This window comes from Bombina bombina, chromosome 5, assembly GCF_027579735.1.
Source record: "Bombina bombina isolate aBomBom1 chromosome 5, aBomBom1.pri, whole genome shotgun sequence".
Lineage (NCBI taxonomy): Eukaryota > Metazoa > Chordata > Amphibia > Anura > Bombinatoridae > Bombina > Bombina bombina.
This window is the reverse complement of record NC_069503.1, coordinates 211,686,996-211,707,113: the sequence shown is the minus strand read 5'-3', so window position 1 is coordinate 211,707,113 and position 20,118 is coordinate 211,686,996. Positions and strand designations below refer to the sequence as shown.

At 43.0% G+C, this 20,118-nt stretch overlaps 1 protein-coding gene across 1 annotated transcript in view; it reads left to right on the top strand.

Moving 5' to 3' along the window:
• The window catches only part of PITRM1 (pitrilysin metallopeptidase 1), a 488,932-nt gene that overhangs the window by 129,193 nt on the left and 339,621 nt on the right, over positions 1-20,118 (top strand). The window contains exon 9 of the mRNA XM_053715675.1: positions 9,104-9,192. Within this exon, the coding sequence (XP_053571650.1) occupies positions 9,104-9,192 (89 nt within the window). The remainder of the gene's footprint in view (positions 1-9,103; positions 9,193-20,118) is intronic.

Here is a 20,118-nt window from a genome sequence, read left to right as displayed (position 1 = left end):
TGTACTAATTGCATTGATGCTACTTTAAATAAAAGTCAATCTGTACATGTTAAGCAACATTCACCAGACAACGAGGGGGAAGTTATGCCGACTAACTTGCCTCACGTGTCAGTACCTGCATCTCCCGCTCAGGAGGTGCGTGATATTGTAACGCCAAGTACATCAGGGCGGCCATTACAAATCACTCTACAAGACATGGCTAATGTTATGACTGAAGTTTTGTCTAAATTGCCAGAACTTAGGGGTAAACGAGATCACTCTGGGATGAGAACAGAGTACGCTGATAATGCTAGGGCCATGTCTGATACTGCGTCACAATTTGCAGAGCATGAGGACGGAGAGCTTCATTCTGCGGGTGACGGATCTGATCCAAATAAACTGGATTCAGACATTTCAAATTTTAAGTTTAAGCTGGAAAACCTCCGTGTATTACTAGGGGAGGTGTTAGCGGCTCTGAATGATTGTAACACAGTTGCAATCCCAGAGAAAATGTGTAGGTTGGATAAATATTTTGCGGTACCGACGAGTACTGACGTTTTTCCTATACCTAAGAGACTTACTGAAATTGTTACTAAGGAGTGGGATAGACCCGGTGTGCCTTTCTCACCCCCTCCTATATTCAGAAAAATGTTTCCAATAGACGCCACCACACGGGACTTATGGCAAACGGTCCCTAAGGTGGAGGGAGCAGTTTCTACTTTAGCTAAGCATACCACTATCCCGGTGGAGGATAGCTGTGCCTTTTCAGATCCAATGGATAAAAAGTTAGAGGGTTACCTTAAGAAAATGTTTGTTCAACAAGGTTTTATATTACAACCCCTTGCATGCATTGTGCCTGTCACGGCTGCGGCAGCATTTTGGTTTGAGACTCTGGAAGAGACCCTTGACTCGGCGCCATTGGATGAGATTTCACACAAGCTTAAAACCCTTAAGCTAGCTAATTCATTTATTTCTGATGCTGTAGTACATTTAACTAAACTTACTGCTAAGAATTCCGGATTCGCCATTCAGGCACGCAGAGCGCTGTGGCTAAAATCCTGGTCAGCTGATGTAACTTCTAAATCTAAATTACTTAACATACCTTTCAAGGGGCAGACTTTATTCGGGCCCGGTTTGAAAGAAATTATTGCTGATATTACGGGAGGTAAAGGCCATGCCCTGCCTCAAGACAGAGCCAAACCTAGGGCTAGACAGTCTAATTTTCGTGCCTTTCGTAACTTCAAGGCAGGAGCAGCATCAACTTCCTCTGCTCCAAAACAGGAAGGAGCTGTTGCTCGCTACAGACAAGGCTGGAAACCTAACCAGACCTGGAACAAGGGCAAGCAGGCCAGAAAACCTGCTGCTGCCCCTAAGACAGCATGAAGTGAGGGCCCCCGATCCGGAAACGGATCTAGTGGGGGGCAGACTCTCTCTCTTCGCCCAGGCTTGGGCAAGAGATGTCCAGGATCCCTGGGCGTTGGAGATCATATCTCAGGGATATCTTCTGGACTTCAAAGCTTCTCCTGCACAAGGGAGATTTCACCTTTCAAGGTTGTCAACAAACCAGATAAAGAAAGAGGCGTTTCTACGCTGTGTACAAGACCTTTTACTAATGGGAGTGATCCACCCAGTTCCGCGGTCGGAACACGGACAAGGGTTTTACTCAAATCTGTTTGTGGTTCCCAAAAAAGAGGGAACCTTCAGACCAATATTGGATTTAAAGATCCTAAACAAATTCCTAAGAGTTCCATCGTTCAAGATGGAAACTATTCGGACAATCTTACCCATGATCCAAAGAGGTCAGTACATGACCACAGTGGATTTAAAGGATGCTTACCTTCACATACCGATTCACAGAGAACATTACAGGTATCTAAGGTTTGCCTTCCTAGACAGGCATTACCAGTTTGTAGCTCTTCCCTTCGGGTTGGCTACGGCTCCAAGAATCTTTACAAAGGTTCTGGGCTCTCTTCTGGCGGTACTAAGACCGCGAGGAATTTCGGTAGCTCCGTACCTAGGCGACATTCTGATACAAGCGTCAAGCTTCCAAACTGCCAAGTCTCATACAGAGTTAGTACTGGCATTTCTAAGGTCGCATGGGTGGAAAGTGAACGAAGAGAAGAGTTCTCTCTTACCACTCACAAGAGTTCCCTTCTTGGGGACTCTTATAGATTCTGTAGAAATGAAAATTTACCTGACAGAGGACAGGTTAACAAAGCTTCTAAATGCTTGCCGTGTCCTTCATTCCATTCAACACCCGTCAGTGGCTCAATGCATGGAGGTAATCGGCTTAATTACTCAGATTTGTCCCCTACGCTGAATCTGGATCAAGAGACCAGAGATTCTCTTCTATGGTGGCTTTCTCGGCCACATCTGTCCAGGGGGATGCCCTTCAGCAGGCCAGACTGGACAATTGTAACAACAGACGCCAGCCTACTAGGTTGGGGCGCTGTCTGGAATTCCCTGAAGGCTCAGGGATCATGGACTCAAGAGGAGAGTCTCCTTCCAATAAACATTCTGGAATTGAGAGCAGTTCTCAATGCCCTTCTGGCTTGGCCTCAGTTAGCAACTCTGAGGTTCATCAGGTTTTAGTCAGACAACATCACGACTGTGGCTTACATCAACCATCAGGGAGGGACAAGGAGTTCCCTAGCGATGATGGAAGTATCAAAGATAATTCGCTGGGCAGAGTCTCACTCTTGCCACCTGTCAGCGATCCACATCCCAGGAGTGGAGAACTGGGAGGTGGATTTCCTAAGTCGCCAGACTTTTCATCCAGGGGAAGTGGGAACTTCATCCGGAGGTCTTTGCCCAAATACTTCGACGTTGGGGCAAACCAGATATGGATCTCATGGCGTCTCGCCAGAACGCCAAGCTTCCTTGTTACGGGTCCAGGTCCAGGGACCCGGGAGCGGTCCTGATAGATGCCTTGACAGCACCTTGGACCTTCAGGATGGCTTATGTGTTTCCACCCTTCCCGATGCTTCCTCGTTTGATTGCCAGGATCAAACAGGAGAAAGCATCGGTGATTCTAATAGCGCCTGCGTGTCCACGCAGGACCTGGTATGCAGATCTAGTGGACATGTCATCCTGTCCACCTTGGTCTCTGCCTCTGAGACAGGACCTTCTAATTCAGGGTCCTTTCAAACATCAAAATCTAATTTCTCTGAAGCTGACTGCATGGAAATTGAACGCTTGATTTTATCAAAGCGTGGATTTTCGGAGTCAGTAATTGATACCTTAATACAGGCTAGGAAACCTGTTACCAGGAAAATTTACCATAAGATATGGCGTAAATACTTACACTGGTGCGAATCCAAGAACTACTCATGGAGTAAGGTTAGGATTCCTAGGATATTGTCTTTTCTACAAGAAGGTTTAGAAAAGGGTTTATCTGCAAGTTCTTTAAAGGGACAGATTTCAGCTCTGTCCATCCTTTTACACAAACGTCTGTCAGAAGTTCCAGACGTTCAGGCTTTTTGTCAGGCTTTGGCTAGGATTAAGCCTGTGTTTAAGACTGTAGCTCCACCGTGGAGCTTAAATTTAGTTCTTAACGTTTTACAGGGTGTTCCGTTTGAACCCCTTCATTCCATTGATATCAAGCTGTTATCTTGGAAAGTTCTGTTTTTAATGGCTATTTCCTCGGCTCGTAGAGTCTTTGAGTTATCAGCCTTACATTGTGATTCTCCTTATCTGATTTTTCATTCAGATAAGGTAGTTCTGCGTACTAAACCTGGGTTCTTACCTAAGGTAGTTACTAACAAGAATATCAATCAAGAGATTTTGGTTCCATCATTGTGCCCTAACCCTTCTTCAAAGAAGGAACGACTTCTGCACAATCTAGACGTAGTCCGTGCTCTGAAATTTTATTTACAGGCAACTAAAGATTTTCGCCAAACTTCTTCCCTGTTTGTCGTTTATTCTGGACAGAGGAGAGGTCAAAAAGCATCTGCTACCTCTCTATCCTTTTGGCTTCGTAGCATAATACGTTTAGCCTATGAGACTGCTGGACAGCAACCTCCTGAAAGTATTACAGCTCATTCTACTAGAGCTGTGGCTTCCACTTGGGCCTTTAAGAATGAGGCCTCTGTTGAACAGATTTGCAAGGCTGCAACTTGGTCTTCTCTTCATACTTTTTCCAAATTTTACAAATTTGACACTTTTGCTTCTTCGGAGGCTGTTTTTGGGAGAAAGGTTCTTCAGGCAGTGGTCCCTTCCGTATAAAGATCCTGCCTGTCCCTCCCGTCATCCGTGTACTTTAGCTTTGGTATTGGTATCCCATAAGTAATGGATGACCCGTGGACTGACTACACTTAACAGGAGAAAACATAATTTATGCTTACCTGATAAATTCCTTTCTCCTGTAGTGTAGTCAGTCCACGGCCCGCCCTGTTTTTTATGGCGGGTCTAAATTTTTAAATTATACTCCAGTCACCACTGCACCCTATGGTTCCTCCTTTCTCGTTTGGTTTTCGGTCGAATGACTGGGTGTGACGTAGAGGGGAGGAGCTATATAGCAGCTCTGCTTGGGTGATCCTCTTGCACTTCCTGTTGGGGAGGAGTTAATATCCCATAAGTAATGGATGACCCGTGGACTGACTACACTACAGGAGAAAGGAATTTATCAGGTAAGCATAAATTATGTTTTCTTGGTTTCTTTCTCATCATTTTTCCTGGCATTCTTTTAGAATTCCGAGAATTTTACAGTTTCTTCAGGATGGTTTGGATAAAGGTTTGTCTGCAAGTTCCTTGAAAGGACAAATCTCTGCTCTTTCTGTTCTTTTTCACAGAAGGATTGCTATTCTTCCTGATATTCATTGTTTTATACAAGCTTTGTTTCTTATAAAATCTGTTATTAAGTCAATTTTCTCCTCTTTGGAGTTTGAATTTGGTTCTTGGGGCTCTTCAAACTCCTCCGTTTGAACCTATGCATTCACTGGACATTAAATTACTTTCTTGGAAAGTTTTGTTTCTTTTGGCCATCTCTTCTGCTAGAAGAGTTTCTGAATTATCTGCTCTTTTCTTGTGAGTCTCCTTTTCTGATTTTTCATCAGGATAAGGCGGTGTTGCGAACTTCTTTTTAATTTTTACCTAAGGTTGTGAATTCTAACAACATTAGTAGAGAAATTGTGGTTCCTTCATTATGTCCTAATCCTAAGAATTCTAAGGAGAGATCATTGCATTCTTTGGATGTTGTTAGAGCTTTGAAATGTTATGTTGAAGCTACTAAGAATTTCCGAAAGACTTCTAGTCTATTTGTTATCTTTTCCGGTTCTAGGAAAGGTCAGAAGGCCTCTGCCATTTCTTTGGCATCTTGGTTGAAATCTTTAATTCATCATGCTTATGTCGAGTCGGGTAAATCTCCGCCTCAAAGGATTACAGCTCATTCTACTAGGTCAGTTTCTACTTCCTGGGCGTTTAGGAATGAAGCTTTGATTGTTCAGATTTGCAAAGCGGCAACTTGGTCTTCTTTGCATACTCTTACTAAATTCTACCATTTTTGATGTGTATTCTTCTTCTGAAGCAGTTTTTGGTAGAAAAAATACTTCAGGCAGCTGTTTCAGTTTGATTCTTCTGCTTATAATTTCAGTTTTCTTCATTATAAGATTTAAACTTTATTTTGGGTGTGGATTATTTTTCAGCGGAATTGGCTGTCTTTATTTTATCCCTCCCTCTCTAGTGACTCTTGCGTGGAAGATCCACATCTTGGGTAGTCATTATCCCATACATCACTAGCTCATGGACTCTTGCTAATTACATGAAAGAAAACATAATTTATGTAAGAACTTACCTGATAAATTCATTTCTTTCATATTAGCAAGAGTCCATGAGGCCCACCCTTTTTTGTGGTGGTTATGATTTTTTTGTATAAAGCACAATTATTCCAATTCCTTGTTTTTAATGCTTTCGCACTTTTTTCTCATCACCCCACTTCTTGGCTATTCGTTAAACTGATTTGTGGGTGTGGTGAGGGGTGTATTTATAGGCATTTTGAGGTTTGGGAAACTTTGCCCCTCCTGGTAGGAATGTATATCCCATACGTCACTAGCTCATGGACTCTTGCTAATATGAAAGAAATGAATTTATCAGGTAAGTTCTTACATAAATTATGTTTTTCGTTCCTTTCAAAATTTTAGAGGAGTTTCCTCGGCTCCCGGTTCCTCTGCTAAGCAGGAAGTGAACTTTGCTCAATCCAAGTCGGTCTGGAGACCTTACCAGGCCTGGAATAAAGGTAAACAAACCAAGAAGCCAGCTGCTGCTACCAAGACAGCATGAAGGGGCAGCCCCCGATCCGGGACCGGATCTGGTAGGGGGCAGACTCTCTTTCTTTGCTCAGGCTTGGGCAAGGGACGTACAGGATCCCTGGGCATTAGAGATTGTGTCCCAGGGGTACCAGCTGGAATTCAAAGATTGTCTCCCCAGGGGGAGATTTCATCTTTCACGTTTGTCTGTAGACCAGACAAAAAGAAAGGCGTTCTTACGCTGTGTAATAGACCTCTACACAATGGGTGTAATTTGCCCAGTTCCAAAGTTGAAACAGGGGCAGGGGTTCTACTCAAATCTCTTTGTGGTTCCCAAAAAAGAGGGGACCTTCAGACCAATTTTAGACCTCAAAGGTCTAAACAAGTTTGTCAGAGTCCCATCGTTCAAGATGGAGACCATTCGTACGATCTTACCAATGATTCAGGAAGGTCAATATATGACCACTGTGGACCTGAAGGACACGTACCTTCACATTCCTATCCACAAGGATCATCATCAGTCCCTGAGATTTGGCTTCCAGGACAAACATTATCAGTTTGTGGCTCTTCCCTTCGGGTTGGCCACGGCTCCCAGGATCTTCACAAAGGTTCTATGGTCCCTTCTAGCGGTTCTCAGGCCGCGAGGTATAGCAGTGGCGTCCTATCTGGACGATATCTTGATCCAGGCGTCAACCTATCATCTGTCCAAATCACACACTGACATCGTGTTGTCATTTCTAAGAACTCACGGTTGGAAAGTGAACGTGGAAAAGAGTTCACTAGTCCCTCAAACAAGAGTTCCATTCCTAGGAACTTTAATAGACTCAGTAAACATGAAAATATTTCTGACAGAGGTCAGAAAATCAAATATTCTAAATACTTGCCGAATTCTGCAGTCCCTTCACCAGCCAACAGTGGCGCAGTGTATTAAAGTTATCGGTCTAATGGTAGCAGCAATGGATATCATTCCATTTGCTCGCTTTCATCTCAGACCACTACAACTGTGCATGCTCAGGCAGTGGAATGGGGATTATGCGAATTTGTCTCCTCAAATAATTCTGGACCAGGAGACCAGAGATTCTCTTCAGTGGTGGTTGTCACTAGACCATCTGTCCCAGGAGATGTGCTTTCGCAGGCCATCTTGGGAGATAGTAATGACAGACGCCAGCCTCCTGGGCTGGGGTGCAGTCTGGAATTCCCTGAAGGCTCTGACACTCTGATCCAGGCTCGCAAGCCGGTCACTAGAAAAATTTACCATAAGATATGGCGTAAATATCTTTATTGGTGCGAATCCAAGGGCTACTCATGGAGTAAGGTTAGGATTCCAAGGATTTTATTTTTTCTCCAAGAAGGATTGGAGAAAGGATTATCAGCTAGTTCCTTAAAGGGACAAATTTCTGCTTTTGTCAATTTTACTTCATAAGCGTCTGGCAGATGTTCCGGACATTCAGGCTTTTTGTCAGGCTTTAATCAGAATCAAGCCTGTGTTTAAACCTATTGCTCCGCCATGGAGTTTAAATTTAGTTCTTAATGTTCTTCAAGGGGTTCCGTTTGAACCCATGCATTCCATAGATGTTAAACTGTTATCTTGGAAAGTTTTGTTCCTTGTTGCTATCTCTTCTGCTCGCTGAGTTTCTGAGCTTTCTGCGTTACAATGTGATTCACCTTATCTTATATTCCATTCTGATAAGGTGGTTTTGCGTACTAACCCTGGATTCCTTACAAAGGTCGTTTCAAATAAGAATATTAATCAAGAAATTGTGGTTCCTTCCTTGTGTCCTAATCCTTCCTCTAAGAAGGAACGTCTGTTGCATAATCTGGACGTGGTCCGTACTTTAAAATTTTACTTACAAGCAACCATGGAATTTCATCAAACATCTTCTCTCTTTGTAGTTTATTCTGGAAGAAGAAGAGGTCATAAAGCTATGGCTACCTCTCTCTCTTTTTGGCTTAAAAAGCATTATCCGTCTGGCATATGAGACTGCTGGACAGCAGCCTCCTGAAAGGATTACGGCTCATTCCACTAGGGCTTTGGCTTCCACATGGGCTTTCAAAAACGATGCCTCTGTTGAGCAGATTTGTAAGGCTGCGACTTGGTCTTCCCTTCACACTTTTTCAAAGTTCTACAAATTTGATACTTTTGCTTCATCTGAAGCTATTTTTGGGAGAAAGGTTCTTCAAGCAGTGGTGCCTTCCGTTTAGGTTCCTGTCTTGGCCCTCCCTTTCATCCGTGTCCTACAGCTTTGGTATTGGTTCCCACAAGTAAGGATGAAAACCGTGGACTCGGTACATCTTGTAAAAGAAAAGGAAATTTATGTTTACCTGATAAATTTATTTCTTTTACGATGTACCAAGTCCACGGCCCACCCTGTTCATTGAGACAGGATTTATTTTCTCTAAACTTCAGTCACCTCTGCACCTTTTTAGTTTTTCCCTTTCTCATCCTATACCTTCGGTCGAATGACTGGGGGGAGGAGTTAAGGGAGGAGCTATATAGCAGCTCTGCTGTGGTGCTCTTTGCCACTTCCTGTTAACAAGAGGATTATATCCCACAAGTAAGGATGAAACCCGTGGACTCGGTACATCGTAAAAGAAATAAATTTATCAGGTAAGCATAAATTTCCTTTTTAACCTGTATTTGCATGATTTCAAATGTCACAAGTCACAAACGTGTAAATATTCATTTGAAACAAGATAGATACATGGCATTTAATGACATTTAGCATCATTTGGAGTAATGTCAAGTGTTTTACAATATTTCTGCATGTAAAACAAGAGTTTGTTTTGTTAATTAATATATAGTTTACAATTGATTTGGAAAAAATATAAATTCATTTTCCTCTGAAGTTTCTGTAAAATCGATTTGTCTTGCAATTCTACAGAGGTCTTATCATGCAACCTGTGGTGAGGACTCCTTTGCATCAGACCCTGCTAAGCAGACCACGGTCAGCATTAGTTTCTTACTTTCAGAGTGAGTATACTATAGGTAACAGTATCATTTATAAAAATGGCATATTTGTTTTTCAAATGCTTCCATGGCAACATTACCTGTTTTAGAGTTTTAGATTATTTTATTTATTTATGTTTTTGCTAGTTGATAACTAATGGCAAAGCACCCCAGATACCAGGGACAGAATATTAATTTCTCCAACATAGGTGTGTCCGGTCCACGGCGTCATCCTTACTTGTGGGATATTCTCTTCCCCAACAGGAAATGGCAAAGAGCCCAGCAAAGCTGGTCACATGATCCCTCCTAGGCTCCGCCTACCCCAGTCATTCTCTTTGCCGTTGTACAGGCAACATCTCCACGGAGATGGCTTAGAGTTTTTTAGTGTTTAACTGTAGTTTTTATTATTCAATCAAGAGTTTGTTATTTTAAAATAGTGCTGGTATGTACTATTTACTCTGAAACAGAAAAGAGATGAAGATTTCTGTTTGTAAGAGGAAAATGATTTTAGCAACCGTTACTAAAGACTGTTGAGAGGAATTAACTTCAGTTGAGGGAACAGTGAGCAGAATTTTACTGCTTGAGGTATGACACATTCTAACAAGACGATGTAATGCTGGAAGCTGTCATTTTCCCTATGGGATCCGGTAAGCCATTTTTATTACAGACAATAAATAAGGGCTTCACAAGGGCTTTTTAAGACTGTAGACATTTTCTGGGCTAAATCGATTCATATAATAAACATATTTAGCCTTGAGGAATCATTTTAATCTGGGTATTTTGTAAAATAATATCGGCAGGCACTGTTTGGGACACCTTATTCTCTAGGGGCTTTCCCTTATCATAGGCAGAGTCTCATTTTCGCGCCGGTATTGCGCACTTGTTTTTGAGAAGCATGACATGCAGTCGCATGTGTGAGGAGCTCTGATACATAGAAAAGACTTTCTGAAGGCGTCATTTGGTATCGTATCCCCCTTTGGGCTTGGTTGGGTCTCAGCAAAGCAGATACCATGGACTGTAAAGGGGTTAAAGATAAAAACGGCTCCGGTTCCGTTATTTTAAGGGTTAAAGCTTCCAAATTTGGTGTGCAATACTTTTAAGGCTTTAAGACACTGTGGTGAAATTTTGGTGAATTTTGAGCAATTCCTTCATGTTTTTTCGCATTTGCAGTAATAAAGTGTGTTCAGTTTAAAATTTAAAGTGACAGTAACGGTTTAATTTTAAAACGTTTTTTGTACTTTGTTATCAAGTTTATGCCTGTTTAACATGTCTGAACTACCAGATAGACTGTGTTCTGAATGTGGGGAAGCCAAGGTTCCTTCTCATTTAAATAGATGTGATTTATGTGACACAAAATTTAGAGAAAATGATGCCCAAGATGATTCCTCAAGTGAGGGGAGTAAGCATGGTACTGCATCATCCCCTCCTTCGTCTACACCAGTCTTGCCCACTCAGGAGGCCCCTAGTACATCTAGCGCGCCAATACTCCTTACTATGCAACAATTAACGGCTGTAATGGATAATTCTATCAAAAACATTTTAGCCAAAATGCCCACTTATCAGCGTAAGCGCGACTGCTCTGTTTTAGATAATACTGAAGTGCATGAGGACGCTGATGATATTGTTTCTGAAGGGCCCCTACACCAGTCTGAGGGGGCCAGGGAGGTTTTGTCTGAGGGAGAAATTTCAGATTCAGGGAAAATTTCTCAACAAGCTGAACCTGATGTGATTACATTTAAATTTAAGTTGGAACATCTCCGCGCTCTGCTTAAGGAGGTGTTATCCACTCTGGATGATTGTGAGAATTTGATCATCCCAGAGAAACTATGTAAAATGGACAAGTTCCTAGAGGTCCCGGGGCCCCCAGAAGCTTTTCCTATACCCAAGCGGGTGGCGGACATTGTAAATAAAGAATGGGAAAGGCCCGGTATACCTTTCGTCCCTCCCCCCATATTTAAAAAATTGTTTCCTATGGTCGACCCCAGAAAGGACTTATGGCAGACAGTCCCCAAGGTCGAGGGGGCGGTTTCTACTTTAAACAAACGCACCACTATACCCATAGAAGATAGTTGTGCTTTCAAAGATCCTATGGATAAAAAATTAGAAGGTTTGCTTAAAAAGATGTTTGTTCAGCAAGGTTACCTTCTACAACCAATTTCATGCATTGTTCCTGTCACTACAGCCGCGTGTTTCTGGTTCGATGAGCTAGAAAAGGCGATCACTAGTGATTCCCCTCCTTATGAGGAGATTATGGACAGAATCCGTGCTCTCAAATTGGCTAATTCTTTCACCCTAGACGCCACTTTGCAATTGGCTAGATTAGCGGCGAAAAATTCTGGGTTTGCTATTGTGGCGCGCAGAGCGCTTTGGTTGAAATCTTGGTCAGCGGATGCGTCTTCCAAGAACAAATTGCTTAACATTCCTTTCAAGGGGAAAACGCTGTTTGGCCCTGACTTGAAAGAGATTATCTCTGATATCACTGGGGGTAAGGGCCACACCCTCAGGATAGGTCTTTCAAGGCCAAAAATAAACCTAATTTTCGTCCCTTTCGTAAAAACGGACCAGCCCCAAGTGCTACGTCCTCTAAGCAAGAGGGTAATACTTCTCAAGCCAAGCCAGCCTGGAGACCAATGCAAGGCTGGAACAAGGGAAAGCAGGCCAAGAAACCTGCCACTGCTACCAAGACAGCATGAACTGTTGGCCCCCGATCCGGGACCGGATCTGGTGGGGGGCAGACTCTCTCTCTTCGCTCAGGCTTGGGCAAGAGATGTTCTGGATCCTTGGGCACTAGAAATAGTCTCCCAAGGTTATCTTCTGGAATTCAAAGGGCTTCCCCCAAGGGGGAGGTTCCACAGGTCTCAATTGTCTTCAGACCACATAAAAAAACAGGCATTCTTACATTGTGTAGAAGACCTGTTAAAAATGGGAGTGATTCATCCTGTTCCATTAGGGGAACAAGGGATGGGGTTCTACTCCAATCTGTTCGTAGTTCCCAAAAAAGAGGGAACGTTCAGACCAATCTTAGATCTCAAGATCCTAAACAAGTTTCTCAAGGTTCCATCGTTCAAAATGGAAACCATTCGAACAATTCTTCCTTCCATCCAGGAAGGTCAATTCATGACCACGGTGGATTTAAAGGATGCGTATCTACATATTCCTATCCACAAGGAACATCATCGGTTCCTAAGGTTCGCATTCCTGGACAAGCATTACCAGTTCGTGGCACTTCCTTTCGGATTAGCCACTGCTCCAAGGATTTTCACAAAGGTACTAGGGTCCCTTCTAGCGGTGCTAAGACCAAGGGGCATTGCAGTAGTACCTTACTTGGACGACATTCTGATTCAAGCGTCGTCCCTTCCTCAAGCAAAGGCTCACACGGACATAGTCCTGGCCTTTCTCAGATCTCACGGATGGAAAGTGAACGTAGAAAAGAGTTCTCTATCTCCGTCAACAAGGGTTCCCTTCTTGGGAACAATAATAGACTCCTTAGAAATGAGGATTTTTCTGACAGAGGCCAGAAAAACAAAACTTCTAAACTCTTGTCAAATACTTCATTCCGTTCCTCTTCCTTCCATAGCGCAGTGCATGGAAGTAATAGGTTTGATGGTAACGGCAATGGACATAGTTCCTTTTGCGCGCATTCATCTAAGACCATTACAACTGTGCATGCTCCGTCAGTGGAATGGGGACTATACAGACTTGTCTCTAGAGCTGCAACAACTAATCGTCATAATCGATAATAATCGATTATGAAAATAGTTGTCAACGAATCTCATAATCGATTAATCGATTAGTTGGTTTGCAATTAGTTGGTCTGTGCACAACACCAGGTGCTTCACTCCAATGAACTCCTGCACATGGTATTGTGATTTATGGTTAGGTCCTTAGCCTAAAGGATGTCTACAGACGTCTACTTTTCACTTTTCAGGACAGTATACGTTTACAACTACCCCTGGCTTATGTGCAACCCAGATATAATAGTCATCATTTGGATTGTTTCTATTAAATCTGGTGATTTGGAACTATGCTTTTCATGATATAGTGCTGAGCTTGTTGTTTACACCTAGCCCCTAGATTGATGGGAGTTATTTAAATTGATGTGCACTATTATCTGTTTGCACAATTATTAGCGTATTGCTTGCTATTGCTGATTATATGTACTGTATAAATAAATGTGTAAGGCTTTGTCCTGTTATTGATATACAGTCCTTAGTGCTTTTGATTTTGTTTTTTTATATTTTTAATAAACCGTGATATGTACCAGATTCAACCTTTATAAGTATATATCCGTTACTTTTAGAGCGGACTAGATATTTCCCCTAACCTTATAGCTGGTTATTTACCATTGCATATAGATATTCAAGATATTTTTATGTTAGAATGAAGTCAAGGGTTACTTTATTGAGAGGCCCCTTGCCAAGGTAGAAAACACTTAGCATTGGTGAAGAGCTAACAAAGATAAATATCCCACTTTGGTGAAATTGGCAAAGCCCTACTTATACATCTCAACTGCCTTTTCTCTGCTGCAGGAAATATACCTGCAAACAGAGAACCAGCCTTAGCCAGAAGCATGTGGACATGTTGAGATTTTTGCATTTCAATGCAAAGTTTCTGAAAGAGTGAATAACAGAATGTTATTAACAGTGATAGCCTAACTCTTTCTAGCTCTACCTCTTTTCAAACAGTTTGTGGTTTTGTTTTGTTTAATTATAAAACTGTGCTCTGCTGCTTAAAAATTGAAGAAACAGTTGTGTTAATGTAAAGTTTTAATCTGAAGTTTATATTTTTAACACTCATTATGTGGATTTTATTTAAAACATAGAAAACTATTATTGAGTCTCTTTTTATCCGATTAGTCGATTAATCGAAAAAATAATCGGCCGATTAATCGATTATGAAAATAATCGTTAGTTGCAGCCCTACTTGTCTCCGACGATACAAGTAAATCAGAGGACCAGAGATTCACTCCGTTGGTGGCTGTCCCTGGACAACCTGTCACAAGGGATGAACTTCCGCAGGCCAGAGTGGGTCATTGTCACGACCGACGCCAGTCTGATGGGCTGGGGCGCGGTCTGGGGACCCCTGAAAGCTCAGGGTCTTTGGTCTCGGGAAGAATCTCTTCTACCGATAAATATTCTGGAACTGAGAGCGATACTCAATGCTCTCAAGGCTTGGCCTCAACTTGCAAAGGCCAAGTTCATACGGTTTCAATCAGAGAACATGACGACTGTTGCGTACATCAACCATCAGGGGGGAACAAGGAGTTCCCTGGCGATGGAAGAAGTGACCAAAATCATTCAATGGGCGGAGACTCACTCCTGCCACCTGTCTGCAATCCACATCCCAGGAGTGGAAAATTGGGAAGCGGATTTTCTGAGTCGTCAGACATTACATCCGGGGGAGTGGGAACTCCATCCGGAAATCTTTGCCCAAATTACTCAACTGTGGGGCATTCCAGACATGGATCTGATGGCCTCTCGTCAGAACTTCAAGGTTCCTTGCTACGGGTCCAGATCCAGGGATCCCAAGGCGACTCTAGTAGATGCACTAGTAGCACCTTGGACCTTCAAACTAGCTTATGTATTCCCGCCGTTTCCTCTCATCCCCAGGCTGGTAGCCAGGATCAATCAGGAGAGGGCATCGGTGATCTTGATAGCTCCTGCGTGGCCACGCAGGACTTGGTATGCAGATCTGGTGAATATGTCATCGGCTCCACCATGGAAGCTACCTTTGAGACGAGACCTTCTTGTTCAAGGTCCGTTCGAACATCCGAATCTGGTCTCACTCCAACTGACTGCTTGGAGATTGAACGCTTGATCTTATCAAAGCGAGGGTTCTCAGATTCTGTTATTGATACTCTTGTTCAGGCCAGAAAGCCTGTAACCAGAAAAATTTACCACAAAATATGGAAAAAATATATCTGTTGGTGTGAATCTAAAGGATTCCCTTGGGACAAGGTAAAAATTCCTAAGATTCTATCCTTTCTTCAAGAAGGATTGGAGAAAGGATTATCTGCAAGTTCCTTGAAGGGACAGATTTCTGCCTTGTCTGTGTTACTTCACAAAAAGTTGGCAGCTGTGCCAGATGTTCAAGCCTTTGTTCAGGCTCTGGTTAGAATCAAGCCTGTTTACAAACCTTTGACTCCTCCTTGGAGTCTCAACTTAGTTCTTTCAGTTCTTCAGGGGGTTCCGTTTGAACCCTTACATTCCGTTGATATTAAGTTATTATCTTGGAAAGTTTTGTTTTTGGTTGCAATTTCTTCTGCTAGAAGAGTTTCAGAATTATCTGCTCTGCAGTGTTCTCCTCCTTATCTGGTGTTCCATGCAGATAAGGTGGTTTTACGTACTAAACCTGGTTTTCTTCCGAAAGTTGTTTCTAACAAAAACATTAACCAGGAGATAGTCGTGCCTTCTTTGTGTCCGAATCCAGTTTCAAAGAAGGAACGTTTGTTGCACAATTTGGACGTTGTTCGCGCTCTAAAATTCTATTTAGATGCTACAAAGGATTTTAGACAAACATCTTCCTTGTTTGTTGTTTACTCTGGTAAAAGGAGAGGTCAAAAAGCAACTTCTACCTCTCTCTCTTTTTGGATTAAAAGCATCATCAGATTGGCTTATGAGACTGCCGGACGGCAGCCTCCTGAAAGAATCACAGCTCATTCCACTAGGGCTGTGGCTTCCACATGGGCCTTCAAGAACGAGGCTTCTGTTGATCAGATATGTTGGGCAGCGACTTGGTCTTCACTGCACACTTTTACCAAATTTTACAAGTTTGATACTTTTGCTTCTTCTGAGGCTATTTTTGGGAGAAAGGTTTTGCAAGCCGTGGTGCCTTCCATTTAGGTGACCTGATTTGCTCCCTCCCTTCATCCGTGTCCTAAAGCTTTGGTATTGGTTCCCACAAGTAAGGATGACGCCGTGGACCGGACACACCTATGTTGGAGAAAACAGAATTTATGTTTACCTGATAAATTACTTTCTCCAACGGTGTGTCCGGTCCACGGCCCGCCCTGGTTTTTTAATCAGGTCTGATAATTTATTTTCTTTAACTACAGTCACCACGGTATCATATGGTTTCTCCTATGCAAATATTCCTCCTTTACGTCGGTCGAATGACTGGGGTAGGCGGAGCCTAGGAGGGATCATGTGACCAGCTTTGCTGGGCTCCTTGCCATTTCCTGTTGGGGAAGAGAATATCCCACAAGTAAGGATGACGCCGTGGACCGGACACACCGTTGGAGAAAGTAATTTATCAGGTAAACATAAATTCTGTTTTCTCCAACATAGGTGTGTCCGGTCCACGGCGTCATCCTTACTTGTGGGATATTCTCTTCCCCAACAGGAAATGGCAAAGAGCCCAGCAAAGCTGGTCACATGATCCCTCCTAGGCTCCGCCTACCCTAGTCATTCTCTTTGCCGTTGTACAGGCAACATCTCCACGGAGATGGCTTAGAGTTTTTTAGTGTTTAACTGTAGTTTTTATTATTCAATCAAGAGTTTGTTATTTTGAAATAGTGCTGGTATGTACTATTTACTCAGAAACAGAAAAGAGATGAAGATTTCTGTTTGTATGAGGAAAATGATTTTAGCAACCGTCACTAAAATCCATGGCTGTTCCACACAGGACTGTTGAGAGCAATTAACTTCAGTTGGGGGAACAGTGAGCAGTCTCTTGCTGCTTGAGGTATGACACATTCTAACAAGACGATGTAATGCTGGAAGCTGTCATTTTCCCTCTGGGATCCGGTAAGCCATGTTTATTACGATTGTAAATAAGGGCTTCAAAAAGGGCTTATTAAGACTGTAGACTTTTTTTGGGCTAAATCGATTGATTATTAACACATATTTAGCCTTGAGGAATCATTTTATCTGGGTATTTTGATATAATAATATCGGCAGGCACTGTTTTAGACACCTTATTCTTTAGGGGCTTTCCCAAAGCATAGGCAGAGCCTCATTTTCGCGCCGGTGTTGCGCACTTGTTTTTGAGAGGCATGGCATGCAGTCGCATGTGAGAGGAGCTCTGATACTTAGAAAAGACTTTCTGAAGGCGTCATTTGGTATCGTATTCCCCTTGGGGCTTGGTTGGGTCTCAGCAAAGCAGATACCAGGGACTGTAAAGGGGTTAAAGTTCAAAACGGCTCCGGTTCCGTTATTTTAAGGGTTAAAGCTTCCAAATTTGGTGTGCAATACTTTTAAGGCTTTAAGACACTGTGGTGAAAATTTGGTAAATTTTGAACAATTCCTTCATGTTTTTTCGCATTTGCAGTAATAAAGTGTGTTCAGTTTAAAATTTAAAGTGACAGTAACGGTTTAATTTTAAAACGTTTTTTGTACTTGTTATCAAGTTTATGCCTGTTTAACATGTCTGAACTACCAGATAGCCTGTGTTCTGAATGTGGGGAAGCCAGAATTCCTATTCATTTAAATAAATGCGATTTATGTGACAATGACAATGATGCCCAAGATGATTCCTCAAGTGAGGGGAGTAAGCATGGTACTGCATCATTCCCTCCTTCGTCTACACGAGTCTTGCCCACTCAGGAGGCCCCTAGTACATCTAGCGCGCCAATACTCCTTACTATGCAACAATTAACGGCTGTAATGGATAATTCTGTCAAAAACATTTTAGCCAAAATGAACACTTATCAGCGTAAGCGCGACTGCTCTGTTTTAGATACTGAAGAGCATGACGACGCTGATATTAATATTTCTGAAGGGCCCCTAACTCAGTCTGATGGGGCCAGGGAGGTTTTGTCTGAGGGAGAAATTACTGATTCAGGGAACATTTCTCAACAAGCTGAACCTGATGTGATTGCATTTAAATTTAAGTTGGAACATCTCCGCATTCTGCTTAAGGAGGTATTATCCACTCTGGATGATGGTGACAAGTTGGTCATCCCAGAGAAACTATGTAAAATGGACAAGTTCCTAGAGGTGCCGGGGCTCCCAGAAGCTTTTCCTATACCCAAGTTGGTGGCGGACATTGTTAATAAAGAATGGGAAAGGCCTGGTATTCCTTTCGTCCCTCCCCCCATATTTAAAAAATTGTTTCCTATGGACGACCCCAGAAAGGACTTATGGCAGACAGTCCCCAAGGTCGAGGGAGCGGTTTCCACTTTAAACAAACGCACCACTATACCCATAGAGGATAGTTGTGCTTTCAAAGATCCTATGGATAAAAAATTAGAAGGTTTGCTTAAAAAGATGTTTGTTCAGCAGGGTTACCTTCTACAACCAATTTCATGCATTGTCCCTGTCGCTACAGCCGCATGTTTCTGGTTCGATGAGCTGATAAAGGCGGTCGACAGTGATTCTCCTCCTTATGAGGAGATTATGGACAGAATCAATGCTCTCAAATTGGCTAATTCTTTCACCCTAGACGCCACTTTGCAATTGGCTAGGTTAGCGGCTAAGAATTCTGGGTTTGCTATTGTGGCGCGCAGAGCGCTTTGGTTGAAATCTTGGTCGGCTGATGCGTCTTCCAAAAACAAGCTACTTAACATTCCTTTCAAGGGGAAAACGCTGTTTGGCCCTGACTTGAAAGAGATTATCTCGGATATCACTGGGGGTAAGGGCCACGCCCTTCCTCAGGATCGGCCTTTCAAGGCAAAAAATAAACCTAATTTTCGTCCCTTTCGTAGAAACGGACCAGCCCAAAGTGCTACGTCCTCTAAGCAAGAGGGTAATACTTCTCAAGCCAAGCCAGCTTGGAGACCAATGCAAGGCTGGAACAAGGGAAAGCAGGCCAAGAAACCTGCCACTGCTACCAAGACAGCATGAAATGTTGGCCCCCGATCCGGGACCGGATCTGGTGGGGGGCAGACTCTCTCTCTTCGCTCAGGCTTGGGCAAGAGATGTTCTGGATCCTTGGGCGCTAGAAATAGTCTCCCAAGGTTATCTTCTGGAATTCAAGGGACTTCCCCCAAGGGGGAGGTTCCACAGGTCTCAGTTGTCTTCAGACCACATAAAAAGACAGGCATTCTTACATTGTGTAGAAGACCTGTTAAAAATGGGAGTGATTCATCCCGTTCCATTAAGAGAACAAGGGATGGGGTTCTACTCCAATCTGTTTATAGTTCCCAAAAAAGAGGGAACGTTCAGACCAATCTTAGATCTCAAGATCTTAAACAAGTTTCTCAAGGTTCCATCGTTCAAGATGGAAACCATTCGAACTATTCTTCCTTCCATCCAGGAAGGTCAATTCATGACCACGGTGGATTTAAAGGATGCGTATCTACATATTCCTATCCACAAGGAACATCATCGGTTCCTGAGGTTCGCATTCCTGGACAAACATTACCAGTTCGTGGCGCTTCCTTTCGGATTAGCCACTGCTCCAAGGATTTTCACAAAGGTACTAGGGTCCCTTCTAGCTGTGCTAAGACCAAGGGGCATTGCTGTAGTACCTTACTTGGACGACATTCTGATTCAAGCGTCGTCCCTTCCTCAAGCAAAGGCTCACACGGACATTGTCCTGGCCTTTCTCAGATCTCACGGATGGAAAGTGAACGTGGAAAAGAGTTCTCTATCTCCGTCAACAAGGGTTCCCTTCTTGGGAACAATAATAGACTCCTTAGAAATGAGGATTTTTCTGACAGAGGCCAGAAAAACAAAACTTCTAGACTCTTGTCGGATACTCCATTCCGTTCCTCTTCCTTCCATAGCTCAATGCATGGAAGTGATCGGGTTGATGGTAGCGGCAATGGACATAGTTCCTTTTGCACGCATTCATCTAAGACCATTACAACTGTGCATGCTCAGTCAGTGGAATGGGGACTATACAGACTTGTCTCCGAAGATACAAGTAAATCAGAGGACCAGAGACTCACTCCGTTGGTGGCTGTCCCTGGACAACCTGTCACGAGGGATGACATTCCGCAGACCAGAGTGGGTCATTGTCACGACCGACGCCAGTCTGATGGGCTGGGGCGCGGTCTGGGGTTCCCTG